This window comes from Lutra lutra, chromosome 14 (assembly GCF_902655055.1).
Source record: "Lutra lutra chromosome 14, mLutLut1.2, whole genome shotgun sequence".
NCBI lineage: Eukaryota > Metazoa > Chordata > Mammalia > Carnivora > Mustelidae > Lutra > Lutra lutra.
The window spans coordinates 32,624,652-32,650,069 of NC_062291.1; the positions used below are offsets into that span (position 1 = coordinate 32,624,652).

General features: G+C 44.5%; 1 protein-coding gene across 1 annotated transcript; it reads left to right on the forward strand.

Annotated features, from left to right (window-relative positions):
- Positions 1-5,794: 5,794 nt before the first annotated feature.
- On the forward strand, positions 5,795-25,091 carry EIF4EBP2 (eukaryotic translation initiation factor 4E binding protein 2). The gene is made up of 3 exons (XM_047701927.1): positions 5,795-6,202; positions 21,515-21,700; positions 22,882-25,091. Exons 1-3 carry the CDS (start codon positions 6,058-6,060, stop codon positions 22,911-22,913), a joined length of 363 nt encoding a protein of 120 aa, XP_047557883.1. The 5' UTR covers positions 5,795-6,057; the 3' UTR covers positions 22,914-25,091.
- Positions 25,092-25,418: the final 327 nt, after the last annotated feature.

Sequence of the window (25,418 nt, forward strand, 5' to 3'; positions counted from 1 at the left end):
GGGCTTCAGAGACACACTCCATGTGTGGCTTCGGGAAGATGCTGGAGTAAAAGAAAGTGAGTCTGTATTCTGAATGGAGAGTCTCTACTCCCTGCCTGGCCCCAGCTTGGCTTTCAGAACCCAGGCCCCAGTGTCCATTTCCCAGGCAGGAAAATAAAGGCTGCTTTTTGGGGAACACTGACCAGCAGAAGATAAAATATCTATAGATACTGACATTTGGGGGACCCCCTTCCCCTCCTCTGAAATAGCTGGTCTGGATCTGATGACTGCACAGAGACTCTCACCCTGAGACAAGCCTCCCTCCTACCTCAGAGTGTCCTTTAAGTATGTCAGCCCCTTGTGAACGGACAGCCGAAGATCACTGGGCATGTAGGGGATGCTTCTAACCTGAAAAGGGGTTTAAAAACAGGCAGAGAAAGTAAACCCCAGGAAACAGAGACAAAGCAAGTTGGAAAAGACAACTCCAGAAGACTCCAATATTTCAGGGAGATAAAAGGCAGTGCATTGTGCTAGACTGTTACATTGGCGGTTCCCAGCGAATTCGGTCTCCCAGTGAGTGGGCTCCTGTCCTCTTCTCCATTGCTTCTGGGCTTGGCCACCTGATTTCTTTAGCCAAAGCAACACTAACAAGTGTGGTACAAGTGGGAATTTATCAGTGCTTGCACACTGGGCTTCTCCTCTTAAAACACTTATAATCTTTGTGACCTTGGGCAAGTGAGGTGGTTTTAAAATATGTCTCCCGTCAAATGGAGGAAACTAATTCCCTCCCCAGAGAATGTTGGCCTTACTTGGTGACTCAATTCTAATGAACAGAATGCAGAAGTAATGACATGATAGGTGATTGTCAAGGCCAGGTCGGGAGATTCCCTGTAACTCATTCCTTGTTCCCTCCCGCAGTGCAGTCACTCAGGAAGTGTCACAAGGACATGTTACTTCAGTGGTTCTCGAGAGGTCCACACAGTGAAGAGCTGAGGCCTCCTATCCCCTACCATGTGAATGAACTTGGAAGCAAATCCTCTGACCCCAGTCAAGCTTTCAGATAAGTACAGACCTGGCAAACAGTCTCATTGCAACCTCAAGAGAAAATGGCTTTCACGTTCCTCACCTTCAAAGACTGAAAGATCCCAAATATGTATTCTTTTAAGCCACAGGTTTTAGAGTAATTTGTTTTGTAAGGGATTCGACTCCTTTGAGCCTCAGTTCCCCGTCTGTAAAAAGGTTATAATAATGGGGGCTACTGTATAGGGTTGTTGTCAGGAATATATGAAGCAGTAGTATACATCAATTACTTAAAATGGTGAGACACTGCACATTAGTTGCTATCACATTTACTGCTTAGTTGCTTCTAAAAGTACTCATGCCAATCTATGATGGTCTCACTTCCTTGAGTTCCTCATCTGGGAGTACATTTCTCCAGAGAATGTCAGGTTAAGAATGTCATTTCCCCAGAGAATGTCAGGTTAATTGCCAAGACAATTCAATGGCGAAAGAGTAGCTTTTTCAACAAATGGTGCCACACGGACTGGTTATCCACATGCAAAAGAATGAAGCTGCACCCCTACCTCAGTCCATATATAAAAATTAACTTGAAATGGAGCCAAGACCTAAAAGTAAGAGCTAAAATTATAAACCTCTTAGAAAGAAACACGGGCATAATTTTTTGTGATCTTCGATTAAGGAATGGTTTCTTAGGTAGGACACTAAATGCACAAGCAACCAAAGGAAAAAAATACAAATAGGACATTATTGAATTAAAAGCTTCTGTGCTTCAAAGGTTACCATCAAAAAAGCAAAAAGAGAGAATGAATGAAATTATTTGCAAGTCATATATCTGATGAGGTTCTAGTTTTTGGAATATTTATAAAGAACACTTAAAACTCAATAGAAGACAAATAACCCAATTTTCAAATGGGAAAATTATGTGAATAGATATTTCTCCAAAGAAGATATATTCTGGAACACCAATAGGTACATGAAAAGATGCTCAATACTATTAGTCATCAGGGAAATGCAAATCAAAACCACAAAGAGATACCTCCTCACACCCACTAGGATAGCTATAATCAGGTAGACAGCTAATAACAAGTATTGGCAGAGATGTGGAGAAATTGGAACCTGTATGCACTGTTTATGAGAATGTGAAATAGTGCAGCCACTCTGAAAAACAGCCTGAAAGTTCTCCAAGTGGTTAAGGCTACAGTTAAAATTCCATCCCTAGGTATATAACCAAGAGAATTGAACACATATACTCATACAACACTTGTACACAAATGTTCATAGCAGTGCAATTTGTAATAGCCATTAAAAGGAACAAAGTACTGATATGTGCTACCCATAGTTGAAATTTGAAAATGTGCTAAATGGAAGAAACCAGTCACAAAGTAGGGAAACCTATATAAACAGAAAGTAGATTAGTGGTTGCCTAGGGCTGAGGAGGTTGGAGGTTAATGTGAGCAACTGCTAATGGATACCGAGTATCTTTTCAGGGTGAAAAAATGTTCTGAAAGTAGATAGTGGTGATGATAGTTGAATGACTTTGTGAATTTAGTAAGAACCACTGAACTGTATGTTTTATTTTATTTATTTTTAAAGGATTTTATTTATTTATTTGACAGAGAAAAACACAGCAAGAGAAGGAACACAAGCAGGGGGAGTGGGAGAGAGAGAAGCGGGCTTCCTGAGGAGTAAGGGGCTGGATGCGGGGCTCAATCCTAGGACTCTGGGATCATGACCTGAGCCAAAGGCAGATGCTTAATGACTGAGCCACCCAGGCGCCCCTGAATTATATATTTTAAAAGGATAAAGTTGATGGTAAATTATTATATTTCAATAAAGATGTTACACAAGAAAAGAGCAAGTTTTCAGAAAGGGTGTGAAAAACTTAGTTGAGCATTTTGGTTTTTTTTTTAGGGTACTCTAGAGGTGATGAAATCCATGCATACATGTACATACACAACCACATGCACATGTGCACACACTCGTTTATTTTCAAACCAGAAACCAGAATAGGTGATTATGATACCTTCTATCTAGGGAAAGAAGACACCAGCGCTCCTCAGTACGCCCTTCCTAGGAGACAATTGTTAAACCCTTTATATGCTTAATTCACAGGAGTACTCAGTGAGGTGATGTGTTATTTATCTCCATTATATGGATGAGGCTCAGAGAGTGTACGTATCTTGCCTGGGGTCACCCAGCTGTTAATGGAAGAGCTTCTTTCTGTTCTCCAGGCAGCCTGTCAAAATGAATTAAAATCGGTTGATACTTCCCTATCTCTGCCTCTGCAATTTCTTTCTTTTTTTTTTTTTAAGATTTTATTTATTTATTTGACAGAGAGAGATCACAAGCAGGCAGAGAGGCAGGCAGAGAGAGAGGAGGAAGCAGGCTCCCTGCTGAGCAGAGAGCCCGACGTGGGGCTCGATCCCAGGACCCTGAGATCATGACCTAAGCCGAAGGCAGCGGCTTAACCCACTGAGCCACCCAGGTGCCCCATCTTTCTTTTTTTTTTTTTTTTAAGATTTTATTTATTTATTTGACAGACAGGGATCACAAGTAGGCAGAAAGACAGTAGAGAGAGTGGGGGAAAGCAGGCTCCCCGTCGAGCAGGGAGCCCGATGTGGGGCTCAATCCCAGGACCCTGGGATCATGACCCGAGCCAAAGGCAGAGGCTTTAACCCACTGAGTCACCCAGGCACCCTCTGCCTCTACAATTTCAAAATTGTACCCTGGTGGCAACCTTATTTACTTCATTTCATTTCATATTCCAACCCAATCTCTGGCCAGAAAGATCTCCCCATTCTTCCCAGAACACACCAATATCTATAATCAAAGAGAGATCAAGGAGGGGGTGTGTTGTAATCACACACTTGGCAAGCTTTACACAGATGTAAACTAGTATCTTAGCTTTTCTTTCCTCTAGAAAGTGCCTCCTTCTCTCTCTCTCTCTCTCTTTTTAAAAGATTTATTTACTTACGTAATCTCTACACCCAAGGTGGGGTTGGAACTTAGAGTTGCAAGCTCTACCACCTAGGAGCCAGCCAGGCACCCTGTGCTTGTCTTGACATATGCAAAACCACAGAACCACAGAATCTTCCAAGGTTGAGCTCAGTCCCCTTCAACTCTGGGGACCTCCACACTGCAGAGTAGGCAGGAGGTTCTTTTTCCTGAATTCTTGGACACTCACCACAAAATCAGTTCCATGTCATGCTCTGGCCCAACCTGACCACCAATCACAATATTTGCTTCCCTATGTTAAGTTCTTTTGCTTGTGTCTTTACTAAGTAATTGTTTGGTGCTCTCGGTAGTGAGGTAGTGGCTGTTTTACTTGGGCTGAACACTCAATATCTCTTAGCCTCAATTTCCTTATTCAAAAAAATGGGAATGAGGGTACTTACGTTGGTGGTACCCATGATTCTCCTTCCAATTCCATTTTGGGTATGTTGTGGGCAGAGACAATGCTACCTAGAGCAGCAGTTCTCAAAATATGGTCTGGAAATCCCTGGGGGATGGAGAGGGGTTCCCTGAGGTTCTTTCCAAGATTCTGTGAGGGTTTCTCTTTTCAACTGCATACCTGCGTGAATCTGGGTTTTCTTCACATACTTGAATCAAAATAACACATCACAACAGATCGAGTGCAGAAACAGATGTGAGGCTCCAACTGTCTTCTAGGAAGCAGACTTTAAAATGCCTGCCAAGGGGCGCCTGGGTGGCTCAGTGGGTTAAGCCGCTGCCTTCGGCTCAGGTCATGATCTCAGGGTCCTGGGATCGAGCCCCGCATCGGGCTCTCTGCTTGGCGGGGAGCCTGCTTCCCTCTCTCTCTCTCTCTCTCTCTCTGCCTGCCTCTCTGTCTACTTGTGATCTCTCTGTCAAATAAATAAATAAAATCTTAAAAAAAAAAATGCCTGCCAAGATGTAAAACAATGTCACTGTTCTCAGTAATTTCTTTTTGTTTTGGAAAATACAATTTTTAAAATAAAAATATGTTAACATGTAATGACATTACTTTATAAATTAATGACCATTTTTAATATTCTCAGTTTTAATTTCTAACACAGTAATTACCAATAGATATAATCCACACAAAGAAAAGCTGGGATCCTCAATAATTCTTAGGAATGTAAACTTTGAAAAGTCTGAGAACCCTTAAGAGGGAACACTAGCGTTCCAAATCGAGATTTTTCAGGTACCTCGGGTTCTTACCCTTACCCTGTGTTTCAGTTCCTTTCTAACACAGTTCTCATCCTTATGACACGGGTAGCTATTAATCTCTTTGTTTCCTTAATGTTTATATGTTGCATATAATGTTGTATGTTATATGTTATATGTAGGGACTGTTTCTGGAGGGATATACGAGTATACAGCTGGTACCAGTGGACCCCTCAGGAAAATAGAATTTGGAAACTGGGAGACAGTGGTTTAACCTTTCAGCTCTGATTTTTTTTCTAATACATGGAGCATTTATCACCTACACTTAATACGGGGCAATTAAAAGTAAAATTACATTTTTTGGATGGCTAGAAAACAGAAGTTGGCTAAAGTAAAGTGGTGCTAACCGGCAACCAGGAAAAAAAAAAAAAGAAAAAGCCCACCTAAGTTTTCTGCGCCTACCTTCTCGCGAGTCAGAAACACTTGGCGTAGACTTCCCAGACTAGCCAGCCCGCTGGGCTTCAGTCCCTCCCCGCCCGCGGTCCCGCCCCCAGCCTCGCCCCGCCCCCTGCGACGTCACCTCCGCCGACCCGCTTCCCCGAACTCCCTCTGGCTCCCGCCTTCGCCCGCTTCCGGTCGTCGTCGTCGCCGCTGCTGCCGCTGCTGCTGCTGCTGGGGCTGCTGGCGGAGGCCGGAGGATCGGGCGGCGGCGGCGGCGGCGGCTGAGAGGGCGGCGGCGGGAGCGGAGCGGGACGAGGGAGAGAGAGGAAACGAGCGAGGAGCGAGCGGAGCGCGCCCAGCCCCGCCCGCCCTTCCGCTCGCCGGAGCGGCTGCAGCAGCCCGGGCCCCCAGCCGCCGCCGCCGCCGCCCGCCCGCCCGCCGGACAAAGCCCGAGAGCCCGCGCCCAGAGCCATGTCCTCGTCCGCCGGCAGCGGCCACCAGCCCAGCCAGAGCCGCGCCATCCCCACCCGCACCGTGCCCATCAGCGACGCCGCGCAGCTACCTCATGACTATTGCACCACGCCCGGGGGGACGCTCTTCTCCACCACGCCGGGAGGTGAGCGCCGGCCGCCCCGCCGCGGCCCGGAGCCTGTAGCCCGTTTCCTCCGCCGCGTCCCCGCCTGCCTCCCACCGCGGGCCTTTAACTCAGGGCGTGTCCAAGCGGGGCCACCTCGGCCCGCGCAGCTCCGCCAGAACCCCCCTCCCCCAGCTCCGCCAAAGCCCCCGGGAGGCTGCTTTCGGAACCTTAACTTCGCATTCTCTCTTGGCTGCAACTCTTCAGCGCGCGCCCACTCGGGGAACGTGGCTCTCCCGTCGCTGGCGGGGGAAAAGCCCTTGTTCCCGTTTCGTGGCAGCTTTCTGCGCTCGACCCAGTTTTCTCCCCCCACCCCCCACCCCCGCCTCCTGGGCAAATTCGTCTTGCACTTGGCCTTGCTCTCGTTCTGCATTACCTCTGCCTCTTGCATGTCGTGCATTTGTGCACATTAATGGTTGACTTTGGAGCTCTCTCCCGGGCCTTTTTAGAAAGGAAGCTGGGCAGAGTAATTCGCTGCTGGGACTCTGCGATGACTTGTTTTGCTGCTTTTAGAACAGCGGGAGGAGGCTGGAATGCAGAGTTTGGACGCCTCGCCCAGCGTTATCCTGCTTTGACAGCATTGTTTACTTGCTGGACGAGGCCCCACGAGGGGCGGGGGCGGGGGGAGTCCCCAGGCCTAGGCTGGGGGAGAGAATGAGAGTGATAAAATAATATTCAAGTAATAGCCAAGGGAGAAGACGTGGGGGTAGTAGAGCGCTGGCAGCTTTAACGATAGGTTTTTGGCGGTGACGCTCTTGGGGATAGATGAGGAGGGCCGTTGTCAAGAAGGGCACCCGGATGGGTGGGATTTCTCGATTCTGGGGAACGGGCAGCGCAGGGAGAGTTTCCCCGAGCATTGCTTTTCCAAGTGTGACCAGGAACTGTTTACAGGGAAGAACACTGGAGTGGAGGTGACCTATGTTGAGTTGGTCTGGGGAAAGGGAACTCAAACGTTGTGTGTCCGCTGACTGGGCTGTTCTCCAGAGGGAGGAGACTGGGGAGGGATCTTGTGGGACCTTATTGAAGGGGTTGGTTCTTCATTTTAACTTGGGAACTTTGCGTTCTTTTGGTGTTGGGGTGGCCTCTTCCTAGAGGGTTGAACTTTGCTGGCAGCCCCTGGCGAAGAAGATGGCTAGCTTCGTTCCTGTGGGCCGGGCTCACCAGCTTGTACTACAACCAATCGGGTGCAGTTAGGCCCAGCCATCCTTGAATTGATTGCACAACAGCAAGGCCCACAGAGTAGGAAGACTTGCCAACAACAAGGGATAAAAACTGAGGGGAGAGCTCTGCAGATTAAACCGTCCAGGCCACTCTACAGAGGAATCCGTCCAGGACGGGGAGGGGTGGCTGCCTTGAAAGACTTTAAAATGACCCAAGCAGAAGTTCACCAATATTTTTGGATAGCTGGGCTTCAAGAGGCTTTAACTTTGCAGGACAGTGGGATGGCTTTGGTGTGGTGGCTTGCCTCACTGGAGAGCCCTCCCTCCGGACCTGATCTGTTCAAGGCCAGCCCCCGAGTATGCCGCCATTGTGCTTTCTGATGGTGAAAGATTTTGGCAGACCAGTATCTGCTCCAGATACAGTTGTCCTGAACTTGATCTGACAGCTTTTAAGAAGTGGATATTGTTTTCCAAGGTGATAGGAAGGGGTTTGTAACTTTCTGCAGAATTCTTGGTGGCACTGGCCAGTAAATGCCCACGCTGCCAGCTGTTGAGAACATATCATGGTTTACAACTGCACTGAGCTATTACTTATGTGGGAAAGGAACTAAACTTTTAGCTATACATTAAACATTATTCCCCTGCCAGAAGAGCCACAGAAGGAGTACCTTTTGGGTGTATTTCAAACAGCCAAGCTACCTTGCTTTTAAAATAAGGGCATAGTCTTTAAGCATTGCTTTAAAGATAGAAACCTGTCTCATAGTCTGGATTAGTTCCTGAAATGCTTGGAAAGATTCTGCCATGATACTGATTCATTTACCCTTCCTTCCAACGTACAGTCACTACTGCTTTCTCGAACATCACTTAACCTGTCTCCAGATAGTTTCTGTACACAGTCTTTTGTTTCAGATTTAAATAGTTGTCATCTTAGCTCATCTATGATATTGAACTTATATTTATGGGTAGAGCAGATTGTAATCTTTGGATTTTTAACTCGAGGACTTACATAATGTGTTTGTAGGCTACAGTACTGATGGGCTTGGGTTTAATCACGATTAATTCAGTGCTGTTTAGATGCACAGTAGTTACTGATTTAATTTTTCCCCTCTGTGGTGGTTTGTTCATCTCTCTTGTTACATTCCTCTCTCTGCCACTGTGTAATTGAGCCAGGAAAAGATAGTTTGCTATTTGGTCTCTCCTTCAGGTACCTGAATTAATGTGATTAGGTATTTTAAGTGAGTTTTGTGGGCCTAGTGCAGTGCTTTGCACTAAAGAGAACCACAGACAAAAGAGGAAATGCGGCCCTTGCTCAGTGATCTTAAAATATTGAAGGGGGCTGGGGACTGAGATTTTTTTGTTCTAGAACAACAACAACAAAGTATAGAATCCAATGCTAACATACATTTCAGGTGTGAAAACATTTGGAAAAATGATAGTCAGTAAGCTTGCGTTGGAAATCTCTACTTAGTGGGAAGGAAGGGGATTAGTATGTCCTGTCTTTAACTTCTGGAAACCTTTTGGAGTGTCATGCACATGTTGCAGCGTTCCAGGATAACAGTTGATGTGCTCAATGCCCTAAGTGATCAGACTGGGCAGGGACATTCACAACATAGTGAACTTAGAATTTCTTCTCCTTTGAGAGTCCTTTGTTTACTGGGGATCAGAGGTTACAGCCTATCCCTTGGGAAGGTTTCTCAAAACTGCCTTCTCATGGTTTAGGAAATGAGAGGTGGGTGGAAACACACTTGCTCTGACCTTTGGATTTCTCAGCTTGCTAGAAGAGTGCTTACTTGTTTTCATTGTTGAGGAGGAGAAAGATTTTTGTTGAGTAAATTCAAGGCAAAAAAAAAAAAATGCCCTTGGATTTTATGTTTTATCTGCCTGTGGAGGAGTGAGGACGATATTTGGTTCTTCCTTTGGGAAGCTACATCTAGCCTTAATGGAAGGGAAAGTTACTGTAGTTGTCCTCACTTTTGTAACACTCTGGTTAGCTGGAAGGGACCTAATCCTTTCTTAAGTTCTGAACTTTCTCCTTCTGGGAATGTTGTGTTCTGGGAAATGAGCAGAAACAGAACTCTTTTAGCCTTTCTTTCTGCCTTTCTTATGCTGCATAATATCCTCATCAGCTATGGAAAAGTGCTGTTGCCATAACAAGAGCACCAGAGGGGAACTAACTGTGATGGTCTAAAATCTTATTCGTGCTGCTACGTCTCCTCTCTGCCAACTGGAGAGTTGCTGGGATTGGTTCATTGGGTCAGAATTACCTGTCGGCCATTGGAAAGGTCTGGAAATAAAGGAGGAAGTAGGAAGAAGGGAAAATAAAAAACTTGGCGTGACCTATAATAAAATAAGAGTATTGGTGAGGAGTGCTCTAAGTTTTGACCTGGTTCCTTCCCTGGGAGATGAATAGAGCTCTATGTGGATATGGGGAAGGAAGGTCAGTTTCTGACTGCTGTGAAATTTCTAACTCCATGACCTTGGGTTGTGTTTATTCTAGGCCAAAATCTTCTGAACCAACAAATGTACTTACTTGGATGGTTTAATTTGAAGTTAATAAAATTTCTTGAATGTATATAGCATAGTCCCTGGATTCATGATTTAAACCAAGCTGCTTGGTCTTGAAGAGACTCTTAATCTTGAATGACTCAGACTTATGACTGGAGTCTTAACAATTTTATAAGAGGGGGGTCTTGCAAAAGGGCACCTAGATGGCTCAGTAGGTAGAGCATGTGACTCTTAATATCAGAGTCATGAGTTCAAGCCCCATGTTGGGCGTGGAGCCTACTTTAAAAAAAAAAAAAAAAAAGAAGGGGCGCCTGGGTGGCTCAGTGGGTTAAGCCTCTGCCTTTGGCTCAGGTCATGATCTCAGGGTCCTGGGATCAAGCCCTGCATCAGGCTCTCTGCTCAGCAGGGAGCCTGCTTCTCCCTCTCTCTCTGCCTGCTGCTTTGCCTACTTGTGATCTCTCTCTGTGTGTCAAATAAATAAATAAAATCTTAAAAAAAAAAAGAAGAAGAAGAAGAGGAGTCTTGCATAGTTTGGCTGCATTGTAGGCTTCATTGTGTGTGTAAAAATGTGCAGTTAATGTGGGGTAAGCTAGTACATCTGGTTGGAGAAGACAGCCTGTGAGTAGCAGAACTTTTTCTTGGCTTCCGAGTCTTTTGATGAACAGTGTAATATTTAAAAGATTTTTGTTACTCCATTTATAATAGAACAAAAGTCAGCTGAGAATTGCAGTCATTCACCTTATTGAATAGGCAAGGCCTAGACTTCCGTTTTCAGATTTGTTCCTTGTGGAACTCCCATTTTGTGAAAGCCCCTTAGAACCTGTGTTTTAACAGGCAGCAACTGTCCATCCCATGAGTGGCTAGTTTTTAAAGGTCCCCTGCACGTGTTCTCAGGCCATTCTTTGAAGGCAAAAGCTCAGAAATCCCTGAGAGTTTACTTCTAAGTAGAAAATCATACAGATCTTCAGGATGAATGCCCTGACAAACAGAAGCTGTTCTAGTCATTGAGTGTTTTAAGAAAGTAGAAACTTGAACAAGCAAGGACAAATGAACTGGAGAAGGCAATTCCATCTGTGTAGGTTCCATGGGTTTTTTAGTAGACAAGACCATGTCATCCGTAAATAGTGGTAGTTGTATGTCTCCTTGTTCTTTCTGAGTGCCTTTTATTTTTTCCTGCCTAATTGCTCTCGCTAGAACTTTAAGTACCGTATTGAACAGAAGTGGCAAGATAGTGTGAAGATTGCCTTGTTTTCAGTATTAAGAAAATATCTCGTCTTTCACCATTAGGTAAGATGTTAGCTGTGGGTTTTTCATAAATACCCTTTATCAGTTTGAGGAAATTCCCTTTTATTCCTAGTCTGTTGAGTGTTTCCATCATGAAAGGGGGTTGGATTTTGTCAAATGCTTCCCCCCCCCCACTTACTGAGTTGGTTCTGTGATTTTTGTTTTTTATCCTGTCGACATGGCATACATGTCAATTGATTTTTGGATGTTGAACCAGCCTTGTATTCTTGGGAGAAATGCCACTTGGTCGTGGGATGTAATTGTTTCTATGTGTTGCTGAATTTGCTGTGCTAATATTTGGTTGAGGATTTTTGCATCTCTGTTCATAAGGAGTATTAGTCTGTATTTTTCTTATGATGTCTTTAGTTTTAGAATCAAGGTAATACTGGCCTCATTCACTTCTAATTATTTTAGAAATGGCCTGCTGTTTATAGCAAAATTGCCACCTATTTACTGGTGAAGGTAGACCATTGCTGTCTAGGTGTTAAGAGACACTTTTCAGAAAGCGTGAGAGGTTGTGATTCTTCATGTTAAGATGCATAATTAATCATTTGGGCCTCAGAGGAGCCCATGTTACCACCAGAGACTTTATGTTCGAGTCAGGCTGTTTTTAGGTTGAAATGAAACTATTCTCTGGTCAGATAAATTCCTAGAATCGCAAATAGGCAGCAGGTAAAAACAGTGACCTAGACCAGGGATTCTCCAGTAGACTCTTGCCTCTCATCAAAACTTTGTTGTTAGACTTCAAGTTCCTTATGTGAAAAGTGGGAGATGTTAGTAAGTAGGCATTATTTTTATTTTTTTAAATAAGTGCCCAAGAGCAGGGAAATTTGGATGAAGTTTGGAAGAAACACAGTTGAAATGAAAGCCAGGTTTGAATCTGAATGTTTTCCCCATACCAGTAGCAGTGATCCTTCGTTAATTATTAGTATTACAGACAGAGCGTAACCACGTCTGTGAAATCTAATCCAAAGAATTGATCCAGGACACAGTCAGCAACCTGGCAGAGCCAGTCAGTTTTTTCCTGGAATTAGAGCAAGGCATTTTTGTAGAGATGATCTATTTCGGGATAAATGTTCAAGCCCAAGTAGAAGTGGATATATTTGAGGGGCGTCTGAGTGGCTCAGTTGGTCAAGCATCTGCCTTTGGGGGAGGGGCAGTCATGATCTCAGGGTCCTGGGATTGAGCTCCGTGTCTGGCTCCCTGCTGAGCGGGGAGTCTGCTTGTCCCTCTCCCTCTGTCTCCCTCCCTCCCCCACTCAAATAAATAAATAAAATCTTTAAAAAAAAAAAAAAAGAAGTGGATATATTTGATGTACTTTATTTATTTATTTATTTATTTTAAGATTTTATTTATTTATTTGAGAGACAGATCACAAGTAGGCAGAGAGGCAGGCAGAGAGAGAGGAGGAAGCAGGCTCCCCGCTGAGCAGAGAGCCCCATGCGGGGCTCGATCCCAGGACCCTGAGATCATGACCTGAGCCGAGGGCAGAGGCTTAACCCACTGCGCCACCCAGGCACCCCTGATGTACTTTATTTTGACCCAGATTTTCTGAAGGTCAAGGCTAGACAAACTTAAAATCTTTTGACATTTATTGATTAGTTTGTGGTTCATACACCATTTTGGACCTGGTACTCCCTAAAAAGATCATCTTTTCAACTCACAGTGCAGCTGAGACTCCCGGAGAACGAGGTTTACCTAGCATCCCTAGCTGTTTTGTGTTGGTCTCCTGACTCCTGGGGTGCTATGTGTCCCTTCCATAAATACTTTTAACTTCTCTGGATATTAGTTTCTTCATGTCTAAAATGACAGGCTTCTGCCAGATGTTCTCTAAGCCTCTTCTAACACCAGACCTTCAGAATAGGAACACAGTCGTTACCAACTTCCTTTTCAGCCCAGGCATATGTTCTGTGACGGCCGTGTCCCAAGTGACTGCACCAGGAGCCATCCTTGGACAGTATCTTGGAGATCATTGCTTCCGCTTACTGAAACTTGAAGTTAAACAAAGGAGAGTAGGATTGGCTTTTCACAAACCTTAGACGTCTCCCATTTGCCCTGGTACTTTGCTCATACTAAGTTAGAGGATCCTGAGCCTCCAGTCATACTTCCCGTTGACGTAAAAATTGTCCCTCTTGATTTTATTAGCACTTCAGGGATTTGTCGCTGAATGGAGGGGGCTGGCATAGGCAGCTTTTAGTTTCCTCGGGGTTATCGGCATAGGGCTTTTTAGGAATCTGCTTTTCATCCAGAGTCTCCACGAAGCATAGATGTTTAAGCAGACATTTCAAAACAAAACAAAACAAAAAGCAGTCATTTCTTTTAAGTGGCAGTGTTGCAAGCCCCAGGATATGCACTATGCCTACCAGTCATGGCTTTCCGCAGTGTCTGGTCTGGTGTGCATCTGACCCAGTTCTGGCCAAATGAGATGTAGAGGAGAGTGTGCAAGGGTTTGCTGAGAAGGATTTTCTCTTGGATGGAGAGAGTCCACTGAGGGAAGCCCTATTTAATTCCACACTCTGCCTTTCTCCTTGCACCCTTGTGTGGGGATGTAGGTCCATCTTATAGCCTTTGGAAGATTTTTGTCACCAGCTTACTCAATCAAGCTGTGCAGTCTGGGCAAGTTACTTGAAGTTTCTTGCTCTGAGCTGTCATTTTGCATGAGCGGATGCTTAATTCTATATAGGAGGCGGCCATAGTTACACAGAACTTTATGCTGGGGACCCTGTGAAAGTATAGTTACGACTACCCTGTTCAGTTAACCACATGACAGTGGGCTTTCTCTAGGTGGTTTAATTTGAAGTTAATAAAATTTCTTGAATGTATATAGCATAATCCCTGGATTAATTATTTAAACCAAGCTACTTGGTCTAGAAAGAGACCCTTAGTCTTGAATGACCTTGTTTATGTACCTAACCATCTTGGTAAGCATAATTTTGGGCCTCTTTTATTGGTCTTCTTGTTCCTTGCCGTTTTGAAAATTACTAGTGTTTTCATCAAAAGGTAGGAGCTTTTTTTCCCCTTCTTCCGTTCACCAAAGGAATTCTGTTGTACTCTCATGATTTCCTGGTAGTGTCAGCATCTAGAAAGCAATAGGGTCAAGGTATTAGATTTATCTATCTATCTGGTCATTAAGGCATGAAGAAAATTTATAAATATCTAATGTTAAAAAATTTTAAAGTTCTTATTTGTTCTGAAATCCAAACACGTAGAATGAAGTAATATATGCACATTTAAAAAATAAGATGGTAAGGGACACCTGGGTGGCTTAGTCGGTTAAGTAGCTGCCTTTGGCTCGGGTCATGATTCCAGTGCCCTGGAATTGAGCCCCACATTGGGCTCCCCGCTCAGCGGGGAATCAGCTTCTCCCTCTCCTGCCCATGTTCCTACTCTCTCCTAACAAATAAACAAAATCTTTAAAAAAAAAAAAAAAAAAAGTAAGATGGAAAAAGTAAAACAGAAGCACGTAAAATGCCAGTAGACAACTACTTTTAATGGTTTCTGTTTCTGGTGCTTTTATTGGTTACTTCTGGTGCTGTATGTACATGTGCACCATAATTTCTTGGCTTGTTAACGTTAGATAATACAATTGATAATTCCCTATCATGAAAAATGAGTTACCTCAAACACTTTCATTACTTTCTCCCTTTCATTTCCGCTCCTCTCCATTTACCAGTTTTTGTAAATTGTGTTACCGGTTCTTCTGATAGCTCTCTTCAAAATATAGAATAATAGAGTCAAAATCTCTGTCACAATCTGTCAGCTTAGCTCTCTGCTATATAAAATTGTACCATCCCTTCTGGCTCTAATTCCCTGGTAGGTCAACTTCCCCATTATTTTGACAGTATCAGGGAGGGCATATAACATTTACATACTCTCCTGTAAGTATTCTTCCTCACTCTTTTTATAGTTTGATCACAGTGAAATCTGGTATATAGCATATATGATATTTCGGTTCTTAGCTTTTCAATAGAAAACCAAGGGACATGATTATTTTCATAGAAAAGGAAGTAGAAAACTCACTGGAAGAAAAAGCATCCATTGTCAAGGTGAAACAGAACTCCTTTTTTTTTTTTTTTATAAACACTCTGTCAATTGATCAAAATCGTGTTTTGGTTTTTTTTTTTTTTTTTTTTTTTTTTTGGTACTTATTTCTCGAGAGCATATGCACAGGGGAGGGGCAGAGGGAGAAAGAGAATCTCCAGCAGACTGCTGAGCACAGAGTTCCACTCAGGGCTTCATCTCACAACCCTGAAACCTTGATCTGAGACAAAATCAAACTGTCAGATGTTTAACCGACAGCCATCCAGGCGCCTCGCAGCCCATTTTAATATGTTATATTCAAGGTATGGGTTTCTTGTATGGTTTTTTGTTTTCCTTCTTCAGGAATTTATATTAACTCCTTTCTAGTTACTTGTGGCTGCATTGGTTGACATGAAATTGGCCTGACAAGTGTGGCGGGCTGTTTGGATGAAATGTGGATTACCAGGAAGTTCTTGCTTTAGAAAATAGATGTCTCTGCATACACGTGTGTAAGAGACTTTGAGTATTGTAGCGCTTTTTTTTTTGTTTTTATCTTGGAATAAACATAATCTCATGGTAACCACGGTATATAACAAGGGAAACAAAGGGGTTTTTTCTTGCCACTTTATTTATAGTCGAATCTTAATGTTTTTCTTTGAGTAGTTTTGATTTTTTGAATGGTCAGGTGCTTTTGAATCACAATGTATATCCTCAGTTGCTGACAGGCTGATTCCCCATTTTTGCTCTGTATCTGCTACAATGAAATTTTTTTTAGCTTTCAGGTATCTGAAATCCAAACACCTAAAATGCTATCCTTTTGTATTCCTATTTTCCCTGGCCATATTTGAGAACCTTAGTGAAGACCCTTAAGACTCCGGTTCTTCAGAGTGTCTTCTCTTCTGAATTAATTTGCTTTATTTGCATTCACAACCAAATGTACTTTAGGAATCCACAAAAAAACTATTAGAACTAATTGAGTTTAGCAAGGTTGCAGGATACAAGAATGGTATACAAAAACCGATTGTATTTCTATACACTTTCAGTGGACAATGCAAAAATGAAAACAGTTCCATTTCTAATCACATAAAATAATAAAATATATAGGAATAGATTTAATGAAAGGAGCACAACACTTACACTGTGGAAGCTACAAAACGTTGAAAGCAATCGGAGAAGACCTAAATAGATGGAAGGCATTCTCCATGCGTGGATTGGAAGATGGCATTGTTGAGATGACTGTATTTCCCAGATCTACACGGTCAGCACAATCCCATCAAAATCCCAGCTGGTTTCTTTGCATAAGTTGACAAGCCGATCCCAGAGTTAATAAGGAATTTTAAGAGACCTAAAATAGCCCTATTTTAATAATTGTTACAAATCAAGCCAGTTTGGTACTGCCGTAAAGATAAACATAGATCAATGAGATAGAATTTAGAGTCCAGAAAAAAACCCATACAGTTATGGCCACTTGATCTTTGACAAGGGTGCCAAGACAAGTCAATGGGGGAAGAACAGTCTTTCCAACAAATGAAACTGGTATAACCGGATATCCACACCCAAAAACTGAAGTTGGGTCTCATGGCTCGAAAACCTAAATGTAAGAGCGTAAAACTATAAAATCTTTAGAAAACAACATAGGCACAAATCTTTACGACCTTGGTTAGCAAATAGTTTCTTGAGTATGGTGCCAAGCACAAGCAACAAAAGAAAAAGACATAAATTGGGCTTTGTCAAAATTAAAAACTTTTATGCTTCAAAGAATACAAAAAAACCCCTCACAGAATAGGGGAAAATATTTGTAAATCATATATGAATAAGGGACATGTATTCAAAAATATAAAGAATTCTTAAAACTCAGTAGTAAACAGACAACCCACTAAAAAGTGGGCAAAGGATCTGAATAGACATTTTTCCAAAGAAGATGTCCATTGCAATGGCCAATAGGCATATGAAAAGATGTTCCAACACCATTACCTGTCAGGGAAATGCAGATTAAAATCAAACCACAGTGAAATTTAAGAAACAAAACAAATGAGCACAGGGGAAAAAAGGAGAGAGGCAAACCGAGAAAACAGACTCTTAAATATAGAGAACAAACTGATGGTTACCAGAGGGGAGGTGGGTGGGGGGAGGGGTGAAATAGGTCATGGGGATTAAGAAGTGCACCTATTGTGATAAGCACCAGGTGTTGTATAGAAGTGTTGACTCACTATATTGTACACCTGAAACTAATACTACACTTTGTGTTAGCTGGAATTTAAATAAAAACTTAAAAATCAAACCACAGTGAGATACCACTTCACACTCATAAGATAGCTACAATAAAAAAACATAGAAAGTGTCGGCTGCCATGTGTATACATTGGAACCCTCACATAGTGCTGGTGGGAATGTAAAATGGTGCGACCACCTTAGAAAACAGTCTGGTGGTTGCTCAAAAGATTAAACACAGAGTTAATCATACGATCTAGCAATTCTGCTCTTACCCAAGAGAAATGAAAACATATGTCCACACAAAGACAGGTACATGAATGTTTATAGCAGCATTACTCAGAGTGGAAATAACCCAGATGCCCATCAACTGATTACTTGATAAAATGTGACATATACATGTAATGGAATATTTGACAATAGAAAGAAAGCACTGAAAGATGCTAAAAATAGACTAACCTTGAAAACATATGCAAGTGTAAGAAGCAGTCACAAAAGATCACATATCGTATGATTCCATTTATATGAAATGTCCAGAATAGGCAAATCTGTAGAGACAGAAAACAGTGGTTTTCTGGGGCTTCAGGGTTGGAGAGGGACTGCTCAATGTGTGTGGGTTATCTTTTGGAGGATGGTTGCCATGTTCTGAACTTGATCGTGGTGATGGTTGTACAATTCTGTGAATCTACTAAAAACTACTAAATTACTCACTTTGAACTATATGTGAATTACATCTCAATAAAGCTGTAAAAAATGGATTTTATCACCTCTGCAAAGTCACAGAAGTTCTCCAAAATTTCCTTTAGACCTCACACATTTAGGTAGACTCTCTACTGCTTATTTCCTAGTTGGTCCAATTATAGTTCTTTAATGCATATGCTATTGCTAATATATAATTTAGAAATAGAAAGCTTGCTTTTACCCTGTGTTGTGTTTTTCTTTCTTTTTTTTTTTTTTAAAGATTTTATTTATTTATTTATTTGACAGACAGAGATCACAAGCAGGCAGAGAGAGAGGAAGAAGCAGGCTCCCCGCTGAGCAGAGAGCCCGACGCGGGGCTCAATCCCAGGACCCCGAGATCATGACCTGAGCCGAAGGCAGCGGCTTAACCCACTGAGCCACCCAGGCGCCCCCTGTGTTGTGTTTTTCACTGTCTCCTCCCCAGAGTTCCAGGCTTAGCATACTGCAGAAGTAAGAATAATCTTGTTCTGACTTGCAAGCTGATTGTTAGTTTAAGAACATCTGACAGTGAAACTTCACTCTTGAAACCTAGTGACGAACAGAACTGGAGGTGACACAGCAAATATGCGAAGTCCATCCACGAAAGCTCCTTCCCTTTATTCACTGGAAAGCCATCAGGCCCCTCAGCCCATTTGCTCTTCATTTTACATAGTGTCCTAATAAGGGTACCGCTGATTGCAAAGTCCCTACAAGGATAGAAGCATCAGGTTAGGACAGGTGAATTGTGTGCCCCCCCCCACTTTCCCCAAGTTCATAAGTTGGAGCCCTGATCCCCAATGTGATGATCTTTGCAGCTGGGGTCTTGGGATATAATTAGGTTTAGATGAGGTCATGAGGCCCTCATGATGGATTCGTGCCCCTAGAAGAGAGGCACTAGGGAGCTCGCCCCCCACCCTGCCCCACCTAAGGCCACATTGAAAATGTGGTGGCTGTACACGCAGAAGAGAACTTTCGGCGGAAACAGACCATGCTGGCATCTCGGTCTTGGGCTTCTCGAGAACTGAGAAAATAGATTTCTGTTGAAGCTGTGGTATTTTGCTGTGGCAGCCCGAGCTGACTGAGACTTGGGAAAAGAGGGGAGTTCTTAAGCCTAACAGTGAGGGAGGAAACAATGAGGAAAGGGGCATGTGCTGGCTGTTCAAATTCTGTGCAGTGGAGGGAAAATAATGTAGGCTCCCATAGTCGGTAGGCCACAGCACAGTTCATGAAGTGATCTTCAGAATAGTGACCCCAGTTTATCAAGCAAGGGTCCGGTTGTTTCCTGTTGAAGGTGGTAAAAATTTTTAAATCTGTACAAGAAAAATTTCCACCCAAAATAATTCACGTTATTCACTTTTGGAAAGTTGAACTGTTTTCTGCTATCCAAAATGACTCACTCCTCCTCATTTCCAGATGCCTTTTTAAGTTGTTACTGTAGTTCTTATTTTTCAAAGCAAAGAGGGTGAAGGTAGATTTTTTTTTTTACTTTCCTTGTCCTAAAATTATATTGGACACAGGACCTAAGACTTGTGTCTTCTTTCAGCTGGGGAGGAATGATTTCCAGCTTTTTTAGGGGTTCTCCAGGGGTTGGAGGGAGGCATGCCAGGTGCTTTGCTAAGGTTAGGTTTACGGTGTGAGTCCTATCGTAAATGGGCTGTGGGCCTTTGCCTCTCAGTTATTCTAATAGTAAATACAGGAAGCTAATTGTAGCCCACTCTAGGAGTCAGAGACTCCCTCTCAGCCTTTCGCTTCTCAGTTAGGCTTTGGAATAGATGAGCCGGCGGGCATCAGGGATTAGAGCTGTTGACCTGGTTTGTGCCATGCTGTCCTTCAGAGATGATCCTCTCCAGCATCTCCTTTTACTACCAGCGAGGCCCCCTTTATTATTCTGAAATGAACTTAGATTATAGGACCTGCCTGCTCGTGTAATTTTTTTAAAACTGCGTTATTTCTGTTCTATGGGCAAAAATGAACAGATTACCTAGTTTCTAAAACACCTAAGCACTCAAGCCTTGGCAGACTTAGAAATCGAAAAACAGAAGCCACCTCTACCAGTCTGTCGCCCTCCCAAGGGGGCAGTAAGGTTGTGGCCATCCTGCTGTGTCCCTCTTGAGAAACAGCGCTTGGGGGCCAGCGGGGTGGCCCATGTGCCGCTCACCCCGGTGTTTGTGTGTAAGTGGTGGTTACCGTCCGACTCTTTCACTTCCAACACTGTGCTCTCACTCCGGACGTCCCGGGCACGGAGACAGAGTGCGGTGAGGCCTGCGCTGGAAGTCCGCACACCAGGAGCTCCGTTCTGGTGTGGACACTGGTTTGCTCGGTGAGCTCCATTAAGTCACTTTGGGACAACAGAAGGGGCAGCAGTACTAGGTCTTCTTAACTATTCATTAGGTCAGATGCCCTCTTCAGAAGGATTGTTGTAAAACACTCTGGTAGCACTTACTGGCATGCAGATTGTTTCATAAAATAGAGAAGGTTCCAGCTTCTACCACAGCTCTGTCTGGGAAGGATGTTTGTCTCAGTGCCTTTGGAAACCCTTCAACTTAAAGGCAGCAATCTAATCTATTGGTGCCTTTTTTTTCACATGTTTATTACTTTATTTAAGACTTTCTAGGAGCGCCTGAGTGGTTCAGTTGGTTGGCATCTGCTTTCGGCTCAAGTGATGGTCCTGGAGTCCCAGGATGGAGCCCCACATCCGGCTCTGCTTCTCCCTCTCCCTCTGCTCCTCTGCCCTGCTTGTACTCTTCTCTAACTCTAAATAAAATCTTAAAAATAAATAAATAAATAAACAAACAAACAAACAAACATTCTAAATGGGGGCGCCTGGGTGGCTCAGTTGTTAAGCTTCTGCCTTTGGCTCAGATCATGATCCCAGGGTCCTGGGCACACGGCTCCCTGCTCAGCGGGAAGCCTGCTTCTCCTTCTCCCACTCCCCCTGCTTGTGTTCTCTGTCTCTCACTATCAAATAAATAAATAAAATCTTAAAAAAATAATAAAAAAACTTTCTAAATGGTAGAACCAAGGTCACATAGAACTGAGACATAGTTGTGGCATAAGGAAGTCACAGGCTTTAGAGAAGCAAAGCGATGAAACAGGTGACCTAGACTAGGCGATGTGTATGGAGTAGGACGGGGAAAAGAATTTTTTTTTTAAGGTGTTCTGTAAAGGAAGTGATGTTGGGGCTGAGCCTTAAAGCTGGAGTGGAAGAGGAGGAAAAGGCACTCCTCCAGCAGAGGGGCCTGGTCCCAAGCGGGAAGGGTAGAACTTATCCTTTTTGTTTGGACTGTGAACCCTCAAGGGTTAGGTTTTGATGGAATTTAAAATTAATTCCTGGGTAATAATTGTAGGCTGAAAGCCCCTTAATTTGTTTCAGACTCTTGAACCCTGTTTTCCAGGAACCCGAATCATTTATGATCGAAAGTTTCTGTTGGATCGTCGCAATTCTCCCATGGCTCAGACCCCGCCCTGCCATCTGCCCAATATCCCAGGGGTCACCAGCCCTGGCACCTTAATTGAAGACTCCAAAGTAGAAGTAAACAATTTGAATAACTTGAACAATCATGACAGGAAGCATGCGGTTGGTAAGTGTTTGGGGGGCCGAGTGGGTAGCCCTGGGAATTCCAGTGTCAGTCGGCTACAGGTTGAAAATTGATTCCTCAGTTATAACCAACATTCATGTATAGGTCTCTAAGATTCCCAGCAGCTCCCATCACCAAGGTTTACTGAAATGTTCTGGAAACCCTAGGTTCTAAATCTTAGGTGAATCTAATCCGGGAATAGGGAGAAATCCAAACTCAGGGCATAGGAAATTCTTAGATTAGTCCTTGAACCAGCCCTCAAGTCCTTTCCAGCCTGGGCTGTACTGAACTGGGAGTAACACACAGAACAGAACTGAACAGACCTCATTTCCATTGCCCTTCAGAAATAGACCTCTTTCTTACAAGAAGAATGTCCTTTTTGTGGTGCAGGGGGAATAGGGTTTGTTTCCCCATTTTCCAGGACTGCCTATGATACACACACACACTCTCTCTCTCTCTGTGTGTGTGTGTGTGTGTGTGTCACACACTGAGTAATGAGCCACTCTGTTTCCGTGGAAGCAGAAGAGGGAGGTGGAAGTGGCTGGCTCCCGAGGTATGCCTCGGGTCGTACCCCCCGACCTCTGTGCGGGAGCCAGCGTTCTGCCTTCTCAAATTCCAAATGAGCTTTGCATGGACAAAGTGTTGATTGAGAGCAGGGCTGAAGTTCAGAGCCTCCAGAAGAGTTTGCCAGCATGATAGATGCAAGGAGCTCCCAGTGGGGTCGCCTGCAGCCAGAGGGATGCTGGGCGGGTTTTCACTTGGATCTTCTTTCCCAGATCCTATTCCTTGCGGGTTGAGTGCCATTCTTTTTTCCACGTTAAAAAGACGCGCCAAGGGACGCCTGGGTGGCTCAGTTGGTTAAGCAGCTGCCTTCGGCTCAGGTCATGATCCCAGCGTCCTGGGATCGAGTCCCACATCGGGCTCCTTGCTTGGCAGCGAGCCTGCTTCTCCCTCTGCCTCTGCCTGCCATTCTGTCTGCCTGTGCTCGCTCGCTCTCCTCTCTCTCTGACAAATAAATAAAATCTTTAAAAAAAAAAAAAAAAAGACGCGCCAAAGCAAACACATAATTGTTCTAAGGCAGCAGGGAACAGGAGAGTTTGGATCTGTTTTTGACCCTCCATCGGAAGAATGACGAGCTGCTTGGCCTTGCCTTTTGTTCTAAACTGTGTCTTGATTCTTCCTAGGGGATGATGCTCAGTTCGAGATGGACATCTGACCGCCTGCAGGAGCGGCAGGAGAGCAGCAGCGCCAAGGCCGGGCGCACTGGATTGGGCCCATCAGATCAACAACGAACGGACAGAAGGGGCAGCCAGCAGTCCCATTGCAGCCCCCAAGTCCCCCTCTTCCTTGCTCTGGGTGCCAAATGATGCGCAGATGAGCTTCATCTGACTGTTTCCTCTCCCTCTTTCCTGTCCCCCTTCCCAGTTACACAGATTCCATCCAAGGTCCTTGGCATATTTCCGTAGACCTAAGCAGCCTACAGAGGAAAACAGTTAAACTCTGGCTTCTGTAGTCATTTGAGAAAGACAGTTGAGAAAACCTAGCCTCCCCACACTCCCTCCACCCCACCCCCCATTTTTTAAAATCCCAAATCAAATATCAACCTGCCCACAATTGCTTGGCTGGGAAGTCTGGGGAAGTGACACAGGTGTGGTGGGTTTGGCACTGTCCACGTCCTGACCCCCCGCCTGCCCTCCCTGTCTCCCCTCTGTGGCTCAGAGCTGCAGGAGTCTGGGTCTCAGGTCTTCACACGTCAGAGGGGGTGAGAATGGCGAGAGCCACTCTCCTCGTCCCTCGAGACATTTGTCCTTCGGGTTAGAGCGTGGTTTGTACAGCTCTGCTGGCATCACCCTGCCACGCTTTCTGAGACCCACTTTGGCCTGCTCCCCCTCCTTCCTCCGGCACGAATGTCTTCTGTCTTTAATGTTCGAGTGCCGCTTCCCGGTCCTTCACTTAGCACATCTGTGCAGAAAGTGTGGGCCCCACCTGAGGGGGGAGTCCTCGGGAAGCAGCGGGGCTCTCCTCTCCTCCCTCCCTGCTGGCGTCCCACTGCCCGCTGTCCCCTTGTATCTGAGCCCCCCGGGTGATTCTGCCACTCCTGCAACGGGCCTGTCCAAGCGATGGGTGCTGTGGGGGAGGCCTGGTCATAGCGGTCTGCTGGGTGATCCTGCAGAATGACCTGGGGAGCGTGCTGAACCGGGTGGGTACTCAGCCTCAGCAGTCCTTGCTTCCTCGTCCCCTGAGCTCCGAGATACTCGCTGTCTCTGACCACAGGGTCTTATATTTGAGTTTAAAAGATGACTTTCAGAATGCTCTTGGAAGAGAGCCAAACTTTTTTCCTTTGTGGACCTGCCGAGACTGCTGGGATGGAGAAGCACCGGCTCGAAAGTGGGTTCTCCCCATTCTCTTGCCTTCCCCGTCGTACTCAGAGTTGTCCCTCTCTCTCCCTCCGTCTGTCCCTCCCTCCCACCTCTTTCTCTGCCAGGCCATTTTTCAAGTACACATCAAAGATACCTCAAGCGTTGGTATCTGATAATATCTCACTCCTCTTATCTGAGGAGTGATCTTTTATTTTTAAGATGACTACAGACCTATTTTTAGATATGTTTTCAATACGATTTTGAGCAGCAACTTTTTAATTACACATCTTTGGTATTAGGAAGGTGAGAAATGTCCATGGGCGAGTCTGCTGTTCCATGTTACCATCCTTTGTCCCCCCCCCCCCCCGAGTCCCTGACGAGCTCTTTGCTTCTCCCTCTAGTTTTGGGTGTGCATGTTTGCAGTTTGTAGCGGGTGGTGTGTCAAACTGGACCATTCTGCCTTGCCGTGGCTTGTTCACCAGAACCTTGTTCTTTCCCCTTCCCCTTTGCTTTTTCATGTCCCCACCACCACCCTCCCGACCGTTGACTGGTATAGTAATCCCGGGAGAGTGACACCCCCCACCCCCGCCCGACCCCCATAGAAAGACTAACACCTCTGTCCTCCTGGAACAACAAGTAAAGTAGCCGCTGGTGTTCTGGGGATTTCTGGTCGCATTCGGTGCCCTGAACCCTCTCATTGAGAGACCACATCCCAGGGTGATAGTAACAGGCCAACCGACTAAGAAAGCGAGCTGTTTGTTTTTCTTTTGAACTATGAAAAGACCCTGTTTATGAACACCTTTTAGACAGAAGAAAGGAAGGCCGTCCAGGGAACTTTGTTCTGTTTTCTACTATAAAATGTGAGTAGTTCAGAGTGACCCTTTTGTGATGGTTGATGTTTCTCAGGAATAAGCTGGATTTCCAAAATTTGGGGGATGTTTTCAATCTCAAAAATTGATGATCATAAAAAGTATTTTCTTGTTGGTTTCATGTATCCTATTCTGATTGTAATTAAACTCCCAAATTTCACTTTCCATACTCTCGGCAAACCTTCAGTTGCACTGTCATTTGCATGAGAAGCTTGCTCAGGAACCCATAGTCCGCTGGGAGCTCGATTCTTTGGGAATGAAGCTTCTCGTCCTTCATAGCTGGCTTTGGCATTCCGCGGAACCCAGCTCCAACTCCAGCTAGTCAGGCAGTGAGCAGAAAAGCGCTCCTTCTCGATCTTTCTTGCTACACATGAAAATCTGGCGGCCTCGCTGAGCAGCAGGGAGTGGATTTGAAACATGCCAGCTTCGGTAATGTCAAGGCGTCGTTTCCCCCTTTTCTGCCACCTTGGGGAATCTCTGCACACGGCTCCC

What these genes read in the sequence shown, in the direction of transcription:
- EIF4EBP2 (XM_047701927.1), top strand. Translation starts at nt 6,058, where the DNA reads ATGTCCTCGTCCGCCGGCAGCGGCCACCAGCCCAGCCAGAGCCGCGCC. An exon ending in CTTCTCCACCACGCCGGGAG is followed by an intron (nt 6,203 to 21,514) that starts GTGAGCGCCGGC and finishes CCTGTTTTCCAG; the next exon opens with GAACCCGAATCATTTATGAT. An exon ending in TGACAGGAAGCATGCGGTTG is followed by an intron (nt 21,701 to 22,881) that starts GTAAGTGTTTGG and finishes GATTCTTCCTAG; the next exon opens with GGGATGATGCTCAGTTCGAG.